The 12,389-nt window shown below is 36.0% G+C and overlaps 2 protein-coding genes across 3 annotated transcripts; one reads left to right on the top strand and one right to left on the bottom strand.

Moving 5' to 3' along the window:
• Positions 1-439: 439 nt before the first annotated feature.
• On the bottom strand, positions 440-9,424 carry LOC113674952 (choline kinase alpha). Of its 2 annotated transcripts, XM_027191443.2 has the most exons (10): positions 9,234-9,423; positions 7,435-7,669; positions 5,936-6,069; positions 5,489-5,593; positions 3,979-4,043; positions 3,519-3,615; positions 2,874-2,982; positions 1,953-2,056; positions 1,730-1,823; positions 440-1,419 (listed from the first exon to the last, which is right to left on the bottom strand). In XM_027191443.2, the coding sequence occupies exons 1-10, from the start codon at positions 9,362-9,364 to the stop codon at positions 1,357-1,359; spliced, it is 1,137 nt and encodes a 378-aa protein (XP_027047244.2). In that variant the 5' UTR covers positions 9,365-9,423; the 3' UTR covers positions 440-1,356. The 2 variants fall into 2 exon arrangements, with proteins under 2 accessions (XP_027047244.2, XP_027047245.2); XM_027191444.2 differs by lacking the exon at positions 1,730-1,823 and having other exon boundaries at positions 9,234-9,424.
• A 240-nt stretch (positions 9,425-9,664) lies between these two features.
• On the top strand, positions 9,665-11,900 carry LOC113674953 (large ribosomal subunit protein uL15). Its single transcript, XM_027191445.2, has 4 exons — positions 9,665-9,729; positions 10,307-10,382; positions 11,039-11,213; positions 11,728-11,900. Exons 3-4 carry the CDS (start codon positions 11,067-11,069, stop codon positions 11,854-11,856), a joined length of 276 nt encoding a protein of 91 aa, XP_027047246.2. The 5' UTR covers positions 9,665-9,729; positions 10,307-10,382; positions 11,039-11,066; the 3' UTR covers positions 11,857-11,900.
• The last annotated feature ends 489 nt before the right edge of the window (positions 11,901-12,389 follow it).

Genomic DNA, 12,389 nt, shown 5'->3' with positions numbered 1-12,389 from the left:
CAGATACTAATGGCTATCCCGAGACATCAGGTTGGATTATTTGACAGACGGAAAGCCCCAAAAGAAACTTTGATGTGTCTTAGAAAGCTTTACAATATCACTATGAAAATAATAATTCAAGTTTTCAATGAAGTAAATACAATTTGTCAAGTTTTATCTTTTTTATCTTGAGCAGTTCAAAGGGCCCTGCCATATAGAAAGTTAACATCCTGAAAAGTGCACAACTTTCGCTTTACTAAACCCTAAACCTAGCTGGTTTTAAAGGGGAGAGTGATAAGTATTGAAGGAAAATAATCGACTCAAAATTTCTCCTTATCCGGTAGGAGGTGGAATACTATTAGGGGACGCGTAGAAGCACGTACAAAATTAGCATGAGAATTAACGGCAAGTTGAGAACAGAAAAATAGTTTGATTAACACTAACAAGCAGTAAAGAATTGAGGAAGGTTGGTTGACTTTATTTCGGCCATGGAGTCATACACTTAGGGAGAACCCGAATAACATTTTTGTAAGAGCTTGTTTATTTGATATACAAGTACAAAAAAAATCTTCCCTCAGCTTGATCTTGTGTGACCCTTGCTATACCGAGATTTCGGTGAAATCTTACCTTTTATCTTGTTTGACTAAGGGAAGGCTATTACTTTGTTTTCGCTTGGACCATACTAAGTCCTTTAGAGCGACAAAACGAAAACCACAAAATAACATCTGCATCCACATCTTAATCATAAACTCACTTACAAGAATCTCTCCATTTCTTCACCCCTGACACCTTGAAATTTTTCTGTTTACCCTGACCTCCTCTATAACTACGACAATCTCTTTAAAACAACCTTAATATAATTTCTATTGCATTCCACCCCTCGCGCACATCACACGATCCAACTCTAACAAATTCACACCAAAATTTGACAAAGTATGCAAAATTGAGTCATTAGAATATTACCATCGGCCCAAACTTTCACATTGTAAAACCTTGATACTTTTCGAGACCAAATTCTTTTAACTACTAAAATATCGCTCAAGATCCTTTTTATGAGGTAGAAATCTTAATATAATTGATATATTACTTTCTTATTGTATGTCCATGTACAATAATCAATTTTAAATATGTATATTAACATAATTTCAAGAAAAGCATTAAAAAGTATAGAAACGAGAGCGTTTTTTATACTGTCTACATACACGGGAACAAGAAAAAAGTCACACATTAACAAATTCTGTAAATCTTATAAAAAATTTTGATCTTGACAATTATTATAACTTCCTTAGAGTATTCATATAACTTACTTTTCTATACGTAAATTGGTGCTAGAAGTATATCATTCTTATACATCTATATGTCAGATAATGGTGGTCTTTAAATGAGACCTAACTCTTTCTTGCGCTGATGATAAGCTTCGAATCGTGCCAAGCCATAATCCTTAGAGACAAAAAAACAAACAAAAGTATTTAAATCTCAATCACTGAGGTACGTATTGTTACAGAAGATTTATTCTTTGTCTGACGCTGGTCAAGCGAGATCAATTTGCATAACCCGTTATAACTGAATGGCTTTTCTCGCTTTGTTTAGATTGACAGATTTACCATTGTTTTTTCCTTTTTTTACCAAACCCAACCAGGAGCTCACCCAAAAGCTAAAAATTAAAAAAAAAACAAGGAAATATGAATTAAATTGGATCTTAGCGAAGTGAGCAACAAAGGTTTTGTTCCCAAGTAAAATGTTAACGTACCAAATAATTAAATTGGATTCCGTTACCGGCAGAGTTTAATCGCTCTTGTACAACTCCCCACAGACCCCACATGAAGTGTGAAGCCAGGGCAAATCTGCAACGAACCAGATTTTAATCGTCTCATAGAGTTCTTGTCCACATAAAATGTTTCATGTTCCTAACAAGTTACATAACGTTATCGCACACGAGAAGAACATGGATTTCCAGGAGTTGTTTCCATTACCTGTTCACTTGATCTAACAATTCTGATTCCTCTATTGTACACTCAGCTGAAGTGTAATTATTTTCCTTTGTATCTTTTCCAAGGTACGCTCTGATGAAGATCAACTGTCAGAATTATGAAAATAAAGGAAAACGGCTCTTGATCACTGAGAAGCACTAGACTAATGCATACTGAAGGCCACCTCAATCTTAATTGCTTCTGCAAAAATTAGTGGTCACATTATCTTGGTATAGCAAATTTTGCTACACCAAGCATACCGAGAAGACTCGCAGTAAACATTCAAACCGTCTCATACAAGGTCGGAAATAACATAGTCGTGAGAAAAGCAATAGTGCTTCATAATCACTGTACTTCACTTTGATAAACAACCACAAGCTTTTCACCACATTTACAAACATAAAGGACATTCACGTGCGGGTTGGAAATGAGGCAAAGCTAAAATATCATGACTGATAAGATATACACGTGAGACAAATAATCAGCAGTGTTCTCTTTGGCTCAAGTTCACTGCTGTATTTGTGAAGTCGCCCTTGCAAATTTTGAGGAATTCATGTCACACTGCACCTGCCTTGATGGGAAGGGGGGAGGGGAGGAGGATGGGGGTTTTTGTGAAATCCTGGAAACAGCTGTAGCCACTTTTGTCTAAATGGTGAAAGAGGCATTTACGCTTAGACTTTGCCAGTGAATTAAAAGTATCTCTTTAAAGTGGAATCAGTTTCCATACTCTGCTTGAATTAAATCGTTCTGCTGGCCCCTGGGTGATTTTAAGAATAGACAAAGAGACAGGAACAAGGGGCCTCAGTAACCGTAGTCACACCTCAGTCTCCAAATTCCTCTCAGAAAACAAGAAAAGTCACTGAGAACCAACAGAACCTAGCAAAGTTGGTATCAGCACCAAATAAAGGTTTGCAGCCAATTCACCTGTTGTTCTTTACTGGGCCAACTTTTAAGAGACATGGAAAAGTATTGCGGAGGAGGAACAGAGTAGTCAAACATCCACTCACAAAAATGGTTTGCTAAGTCAAAAGCCCTGAAATAAAAACAGAAAGATAACCAGCTGATACTCAAAGTGTTAAATTTGTACAATCTTCTTTCGTTTTGCAGAATCTGCTTGTAAATAAGTAATGAGAATCTCACAAATCATCATCTTGGGACAAAAACTCCATTCTCAGGACTGTACAAAAAATGTTGTATGGTCTGGCTTTGTTCATGAGAAATACTTTTGAACTCTTTGATTGAAAGGAATAATACCAATCTCAGAAAACTAATTGACTTTGAGGTTAAGAGGTTATAAACATTTAACACCTGATGGCATTATCTATGGGGTGGGTGGGGTGGGTTTGGGGATAATTAATATATAAAGGCTGCAGCTTATACACTGAAGGATGGTTCAGCTGTTCAGGTAAGGTTGTTGAGTCATGTTGGTCTAAGGTACAAATAGAATTCCTAGAAGTTTGTTATGAGAGGTGGGACATCATATCAATTAAATGTTACTGTTGAGCACTTAAAATGACCTCTAGAATAGCCTTCCCAAAGAGCTTGTATAATGCGTATGGAGATATTTACCTGTAATTGTAGGCACTAAATTCAAAGTCTATCAGCTTTAAGTCAAAATCTTCTTCATTATTTTCTTGCAGTTCTTTGGAGACTCTCAAAATATTGCCTAAATAAATAAGCAGACTCCAGTCAAACACTAAGGAATATATATGAACTGAAAATACAAAACAAAATACAATATGAACTATGGGAGGTGAAAAAGAAAAAAGACATGAAGATGAGGAGAAGAAAAGAGGATGAAAAAATAGAAATGTTTTCAGTTTTGTAAGCCTACAAACTGGCTGTGGTTTTGGATGAGGAATGAATCAATGAGACAAGTTTGTCTAAGGTGGGGTAGAACTGAGTGAGGAGAGGGGGCAGGGCGAGGGATTCACAAGCTCTACTAACTCTATGCTTATGGACTGCTTCCCTTTCACATTCACCTTTTATTTCGTTTTTCCTGTTGTAGGTTATTACGAAATATATTTACCTTGTTGGAGATCATTATGGCAAAATGTAACTGGTCCTGGTGAAGTTGCCATTTCTAAATAGTTTCTGGAAGATATCACAACAACTATCAAAATGAAATTAGAATAACAGATTTACAACAGTCTATTGTCTTTATAAAATAACTTTTCAGTGCTTCACTCATCCAGAGCTTTAGCAGATGTAGTAATCAGAGTGCATGTGCTAAGTATCTTAGTTATTTTATTAACAGTTGTACTTAAAAAAAATTGAAGAGATGGTGGTAAAAAAGCCCTAAGTGATGTTAGATTATTAATTTTCACCTTTTTTTTTTTGCCCTTTCCCTCCCCTATCCAATTATGAATGAACAATTTCATGTCACAAAGTGAAAAAAAGTGGAACAGGAGCACTAGGATGTTTGTCAATTGGATGTCTGTCCCTCTTTCCAACACAGTTTGTCATAAAAGTGTCAAGGCAGCTGAGAGGTATTTCTGTTCTGCTAACTTTATTTGACCTTCCTCATAAAAAATGTGGGGCTCTAGCAAGGCTGTGCTCTAACGGCGCCCGGTCGCCTGAGGCGACTAACATTTGGCCTCGGGCGACTGAAAATATTTTCGTGGTCGCCCGGCCGGGCGACTGGCTGGTGTTGGTTTCTTGATTTGACAGTCAAAAAAAAGAAAATGTTGTTCAATCAGGCGCGCGTTGATATTCAAAGGTCGTTCCACGTGAATTTACGTGTAACATAATCATCGACTTTGATCGTGACAAGCTGCACAGTTTTCGATTTTAACCGCTTTTTCAAATAGTATTATAATTTTTCCTTTAAATTAGGATGGCTCGTTAGTTAGTTTTTGAAAAGCAATTGTTGCTTCTGCTCTGACAGGCGTAAAGTACGGTCGACGATTAATAAATCGCTAAATGAACACGGGAGTCGTTCTTCTATGCTAATTTAATATTTTAGCCGGCTTTTTACTGTCGTGTCTGCGAGGCAAAAACATAACTTAAGATTGTTTTTCCAGTAAAACACGATGTATAAAAAAAGAAAAGATACGTTTTTTTTGTGTGATTGTTTTAGAAACGGGTATAAACTCTATAAGTCCCGCATTGTCCTTGGTGTCGTGACAAGTTATTACGTATCACGCACTAAAAATAAAATCGACCGAATCCACAAAAAGCTCATTTGTCTTGAACATTTCACCGATAACATAGGAAAGAAAATACTTCTGTTCTGTTCTTAAACAATAAATAAATGCACATAGTTCTATTTGACTCGTTACGAAAACAGTTTGTTTAATTTTTAATAATTAACTGACTGATTTATTAATTTGGGCGACCAACTAGGAGGCCCGGGCACCTCAGCTAAAATGTTTGGGAGCCCGAAGGGCTCCCCGAAATTTTGATTTGGGCGACCATCTTTTAGGCCTGGGTACCCAAGCTAAAACGCTTGGGAGCCCGAAGGGCTCCCTGAAATTTTCCTTAGAGCACAGCCTTGGGCTCTAGAATATCTTTAAGTAAGTAATTATGTAACTTGTTACCTTAAAAAATCATATTCTTTTTTTAAATCTATACTTTTGAGTTTGGCCAACTTCACAGCTTTATCTTGTTCATTAAAATGTGTTTGCAAAGCTTCTTTGCTCCATCTGCCAAATTACAAACAAACTCCAGTTAATTCTCTTGAAATAAGTACATGAAACCAACAGAAGTCTTGCTGTAAATACCTTAACCTTCTGACCCCTCAAGTGACTAACACCTAATGTCTCCTAACAATATCAACCCTGAAACACATTTACTAAAGGTCATGAGAATATAGGAAATGATCACCAACTAAAGAAGCTATTGATATTCTCCTTGTCAGCACCTTAGGAAATGTATAGAATACAGTATAGAGAATATGATTAATGATATTAAGGAGTAAAGGGTTAACCATGAATAAATGTAAATTAAAAAACACTGCTGATTTTGATGCAAAGCAAAATTCTTACTCAGATATTGTGTTCCATAAATAATCTGGATCCTTGCAGAGGGGTAGTTGTAATCGATGATACTCCGCCGTTTTCTGTGCAATTCTCACTGACAATTCAGGTTTTGCCAGATCCTCTCTTGCAAGACTTTTTGCCTATGTATATAAAAAAAATTATCTGAATACAATATAATCCTCCACTGACTTTCTTTTTCCAGTGTCTTAAACTGGTTTGTGGTTCTTGACTGTTTCAATAATCCTACCTAAGATAGATGAGCTCAAGTAAAAAACAATTAAAATACAAACCACTGACCATAATACACTACTGTTATTTAAGAAATTCTGACCCCATCAATTACAGCCAGCCTCTACAAATACAATTCTTGAGTATTTGGGAAAATTATTAATCTCTTTCTGCAAAACTTACTGCCTTTTTTTTTAAACACGAGAACTCTCTCTTTCTCAAGGAACTCCTTCTTTCTCACAAAATTAATTTATATTTTTCCTCCAACTTCAAAACATCATGGAATAAATTTGGTCTTTTTATAATTTGTACAACAAAGCAGCCACATATGCTCCCAAAATCCATAAAAAATGAAACTTAACCTTGAGTAGTATATAGAATGAGCCTATTTAGATTGTATATTTGGTTTACCATTTTCAGATCATGTAATAAGGCCCTATCTAGAGATATGTTTCTTTCCAAATTCTTTTTATTCACCTACTTAATATGTGTGCATAATTTACAAAAGATAAATCTGGGAATTCTCTCGAGACCTGAAATGGGTAAACAAGTGGTAGGCTTGTATTAAGACACAGGTGATAGACAGTAGGTGTACAAAGTGATGAAGATTTCTATAAAATACATTTGATGTGCATTTAATACATGTACTTGCCTTGTTGCTAGAAGTATTCTGAAAAGCCAGTTTTCCTACGTTAGGTGGCCCATCATGGCAAAAAATAGCGTTTTTTACTGTTTTTCATTATACCCCTATTCTGTGGAAACTACATAAAGCTGTCAACTCATATTATGCAGTAACCCTGCCATTCCCTATGAGCAACTGCTCATTACAAGTTGATTGCAGTAACAGAACGTCCTGGAAAAGAAAGATTTCGTGTGACATTCGCATGATTGCATGACATTTTGAGTTTCTGATCATGTTCCATCACAAAATCTCTCATCTACCATCTACCATCTACCGTCTATTGTCTACTGTCTCCTGTCTATCATCCATTGTCCATCAGCTATTGTATATCTTCTATCAACTATTGACTATTGTCTATCATCTATCGTCTATCATCTATCATCTATCATCTATCATCTATCATCTATCATCTATCATCTATCATCTATCATCTATCATCTATCATCTATTATCTATCATCTACTGTCTACAGTCTATCATCTGCATATTACTACATGCTGCTTTATAGGTCTATTATCTAGCCATGTGATTGTCAAAACTTCCCCACCACATAAATTTCTTGCTCTATAGATAAGCTATCTATTTTAACACTAACCATAAGTAATTCCTCCAATCTACCCTCAGGAAATATAGCAAAAAGCTTTGGTCCAATATTCCATTCTGAAAGCAAGGCAAAAACAACCGAATCTGCAATTAGGCAACCAATACTTGTGACAAGTTCATCGTACAGCGGACCATAGATGCGCAAGACAACTTTTCTCCTCTCTTCTTTCCCAACTCCATAACTTTCAGGGAGGGAACAAATGTATAACTTGTTGCTCAGGCCACCTCTAAAAAAAAAGCACATCATTTCATGCCATGATATACATACATACATACACACACACACATATATATATACATACATACGTTTATTGCAACTCCCAAGCTGGGTTTTTCAGTTACAAAACCTACATTAAAATTATTGTAATATTATAGTAACATTGTATTGGCCTAAAAATATATATAAGTGAAAACTAAGGCTAGTATAATATAAATACAAAAGGCCAGTATACGTTAAAAACACTAGTGAACTAAAACAAAAATTAGACAAGAATAGAAGATTGAAATGATTCATCTGTGTGTGACATTTCCACTGAGGAGCGCATTCGGTAGGCGGAGCCTAAAGGCCTTTACATTCTCAGCTGCTTTTAAGTCATTTGGGAGGTTATTCCACAATTATTTGCATCCGCGATATGTGAATGCACTTTGCCCAGAGGACAGGTGGCATCGTGGGATGTGGAGCAGATTACATGATCTTGTTACCCCACTATGAATATGAGATCGTGGGACAAACATGTGAGCCAGATATTCAGGAACTAAATTATTTACACATTTCAATACCATTACAGCATTGTTAAAATAAAGTCTCTCCTCAACAGTGAGCCAATTAAGAGATTTTATGCCTTGGGAGATGTGGTCAAATTTCTTAAAACCTAATACAATACAAAGTTCTGCACTAGCTGAAGCTTCTTTATATTTCTTTGAGATGTGTTAGCCCATACAGTTGAACAATAATATATTGTACTAAAAACAAAAGCATTCATCAAAAGTAAAAGGGTTTTCCTGTCCAAGAGGTGTTTAATCCTGCTAATCTGTACTAGTTTGAAAATACAGTTAGAAGTACTTTTAGCAACATGATCGTTATATGTTAAGGACTGGTCGATGTAGACTCCAAGGAGAGCTGAAGAGCTTTGCAGCACCCTTTGCTCAAGAAGCCTAGACAAGCTTCGCCAATGTACTTGCTTACACTTAGGAAAATCTCTCTCGTTAAAAACGTGTAAAAATAAATGCACAATTCAGTTTTAACAAATCAATTCTGGAAGACGATTCCTGTGAATTTACTAATAGTTTGGATACAAGTAAACGCATTTGGATTTTCTATAAATAAACAATTATTAAAGTAGCTGGTGTGTATCTTGGAGAGGTTCCACGGGGATGGCTTTATCACAAAGAATGTTCAATAATTTATTCACGGCTACGTGCTTCCTTAAACGCACTCGTCGTAAGAACTCCTCTCTCCGTAAAAATGAAAATAATAGACTGCTAACAGATCAAAAGTAAAGGTGAAGAAAGAAACAATTTTCCTTCTAAATTTAACCAAGAAACGCGTGTAACTTGACCCTCGTTAGACTTCGACCTTTGAATAAAATGTTTCGCCAAAGACACCAGCTTGTAGCTCCAATACCTCGCCTGTGATCCAGTATGTAATCAATTGTTTTAATATAGGCTTCTTCAACAACAAATAGGGACCGCAGAATGAATGGTTGATTGGTTATGCACACACTTACAAATCGGCGTTGGTACTTATTAAAGGAAAGACTTCATAAAAAACAATAGCATAAAAGCTCGTACCCTAACACTTGAATGGAAAAATCATCTATGGATATGTTTCTCCAGCTTCCTCCTAAGTACTGATTACACCACTGGTGCGCCTTCTTTTTGAAATCAAAGGTAATTCCATTGGAAACGCTAGCCATGGACATCAGAACAGTTGTGTCAGCCTTTAGCAGTACGTAATAGACTAACCCTCTCCTCCCACAGGGAAATCAGGGGGTGCTATCTGAAGCGCAGGCGCAATAGGTCCTTTCTCTTCATCCCCTTTCCAAAATGGTGGGTATCTGAGGACTAAAGTTATCCAAATCCATCGTCTTTCATCGCCGTCAATTCTTTAAACTATGTAGTATGTCACGGGAAGATTGAAGCATTTTTTAATGTTTATTCGTAACGTCCCTGTTTTGTGTAACTTTGGGGTATTTTTACCGCCTCTCATATCTTTGGTTTTAGACTGCTCGGCTAAAGAAAACTCGAAAACTGCGGGGCCATGTGAGTCACGGTCATGGTCGTGTTGGTGAGTGAAAACGTTTGAAGAAGTAAATGGCAGCCATAAAACATCAGCAAGTCATGTACTCTGTGTATTTAAACTCTGGATTTTTTGTTCAAATTTTGGACATCGCTTGAACAGTTGGAGTAGAAAATAGTGCTATGTTTTCACGTCTAATGGTATTCGTGTACTCATTGTGTTAACCTCAAATTTAATCAAGCTCCATGACTCTTTTTTATGAATTCTCTTTAATCGAGTTCTGTACAGGCGAGACATTTTTAAAGTCGATTCTAGTCAATGTGCAACTTCGTAGAACATTAGTCATTGTAAGACTTGGAGAACATAAACACTTGATTTAACATTAATCCAAATCGTGTACTGGCTTGATAATCCTGCAATTTATAGAATTGTTCCTATATTAAGTTTCATAAGCCTTTTAAATATTTTTGCTGGTCGAATTCATGGAGAGACTCTAGATCTGAGTCAATGTAGCCGTAGGAAGTGTTGCAGTTGTTACTGAATTGTATGTGATTATATGCTACTATTTACAATTTTAATTTTACTTATGACTCCATAAGACCTTTTTCTTGTGGTTTGTTTGTAGGAAAGCATAGAAAGCATCCTGGTGGCCGTGGAAATGCAGGAGGACAGCATCATCACAGGATTAATTTTGATAAATAGTGAGTTCATTTCTCAATGGAGGCTTGCCCTGTTTGATTTCACCCTGATTCTTTGGAAGTCAAAAAGTCTCTGACAGTGGCACCTTTGGGCTAATAAAAATTAATTTTATTCTTTGAAATGACATAGAGTACAGAATAAATCAGATTTAATGTCCTGTTTTCATTTTGTTTGTTATTTTTTGATAACAATTTGCTGATGTATTTGAAAACTGAGATTCATCTCGTAATTGATAAGTGACTTTAAGAAGCCCAATTACATTGGGCAATTTTTCTTGTAACTTTTATGGCAATTGTGTTTGACAGTTGACATAGCCTGAAAAAAATGTTTGGAGTTTTGAGACACAGCTCTCAACACTGTTGGATGTGGTGAAAATGTTGGAAGCTTGTAGAATGCAAATTGAAAGTGTTTACATGGGTCTTGTTTCCTCCCATTGTTATTATTCTACTACTTGAAAATAATTTTGTTATACCAGTAATTGTAGTGGAGGTCTATCTCAACACTTCCAACATTTGTAATGTGTGGAGGCATGTTGAATGCATATTTAAACCAACTTGCACCAACCAGCATCTGACAAGTTCAAACTAAAACATAAATGTGAAAGGCGTGGATGGTTTATTTGACATGGACTAAACAGGTTTAATTATTCACTGTACAGCCATCCAGGATACTTTGGTAAAGTGGGTATGCGTTACTTCCACAAGACAATGAACAAATATCACAAACCAACTGTGAATTTGGATAAACTGTGGTCCCTTGTCAGTGAGCAAACCAGAATGTATTACAAGGACAAGACTGATGGACCAGCACCAGTTATTGATGTTGTCAGAGCTGTAAGTATCATAAGATGTCAATATTGCATTGAAACCCATCAACTTATAATAGTTGATTATCAATTCTTCCTTCCTTTATTATTAGTTAGGGAGAATTTAGTTTATATCCAGATATCACCCCACCTAGCTAATAAGTCTGTGTACTCTGATTTGATTTCTGGAAATGGTTCTGTTGAATAGATGATCATGTTGATCATCTCAAAGTGGTCAAGTGTTTATAATGTACAAAGTGGTCCTTTGAGTATTTGGCTGCACATAATGCCAATGTAAGAGGTGAACTTAATTTCATAGCAGGCTATTTGATGTATGATTTCTCAAAATTTTTTCAACTTAAAAATGTTTTTAGTCAATCTGTAGGAAATATATGTATTTTTTTTTAAGTGTGGTAAATTTGACCATTATTTTCTGTATCCACATCCCATATTTCTCCATCTGCATTATGAACAAGTGGACTAAGGTTGGAAGGAAAAAGAGAGAAAACATAACACAGAATTTTGTTGTTGATTTCTGTTAGGGTTACTACAAGGTTCTTGGCAAGGGTCTTCTTCCCAAACAGCCAGTGATTGTTAAAGCAAAGTTTTTCAGTCGCAGAGCTGAAGAAAAGATCAAGGAAGTTGGAGGCGCTTGCGTCTTAGTGGCGTAAAAATTCATGCAACTGTACAAAATAATAAAAGTTTTCTGGTTGGAGTCTCTGTTTCCAGTTACTTTTAACTCAGATCAAACCTCCCCTAAATTATCTGTTCTCTGTTGCATTGTTCTTTGACCCAAACAAAAACTATTTTTACAATAGCTAATAGAATGCTATGTCATCCAAGAGGAGTATGGACTTACAATTTGTCGAAACTGGACCATAGCAATTGAAATTTTCAATCATCAGAAGTTTTGACAAGACTGTGAAGAGTGAATTTTGCGATTGAAAATCTGCAGTCCTGATATAGTTTTTTTGCAGGCAATCCCTCACCCTTAAAGGGAATCCATTTTCCCAGGGGGGATGGAGGGGGACTTGCTACAGTTTGAGTGTTAAAGGGAAATAATAGTAACCAATAATAGTTAAATGAAATAATAGACAAGAAAAAAACAGAAGAAAAAGAACGTTCCTTCAGAGTTGGCCATTGAATAACTAAAGACTGTTGAAGATTTAGATATAATCAGGATTAAAAACATGTAAGCTAAGTC

Source organism: Pocillopora damicornis, chromosome 10 (assembly GCF_964200805.1).
Source record: "Pocillopora damicornis chromosome 10, jaPocDami1.2, whole genome shotgun sequence".
In the NCBI taxonomy this organism is placed as follows: Eukaryota; Metazoa; Cnidaria; class Anthozoa; order Scleractinia; family Pocilloporidae; genus Pocillopora; species Pocillopora damicornis.
The sequence above is the reverse complement of the archived record's forward strand: the minus strand, read 5'-3'. Positions and strand labels throughout refer to the sequence as shown.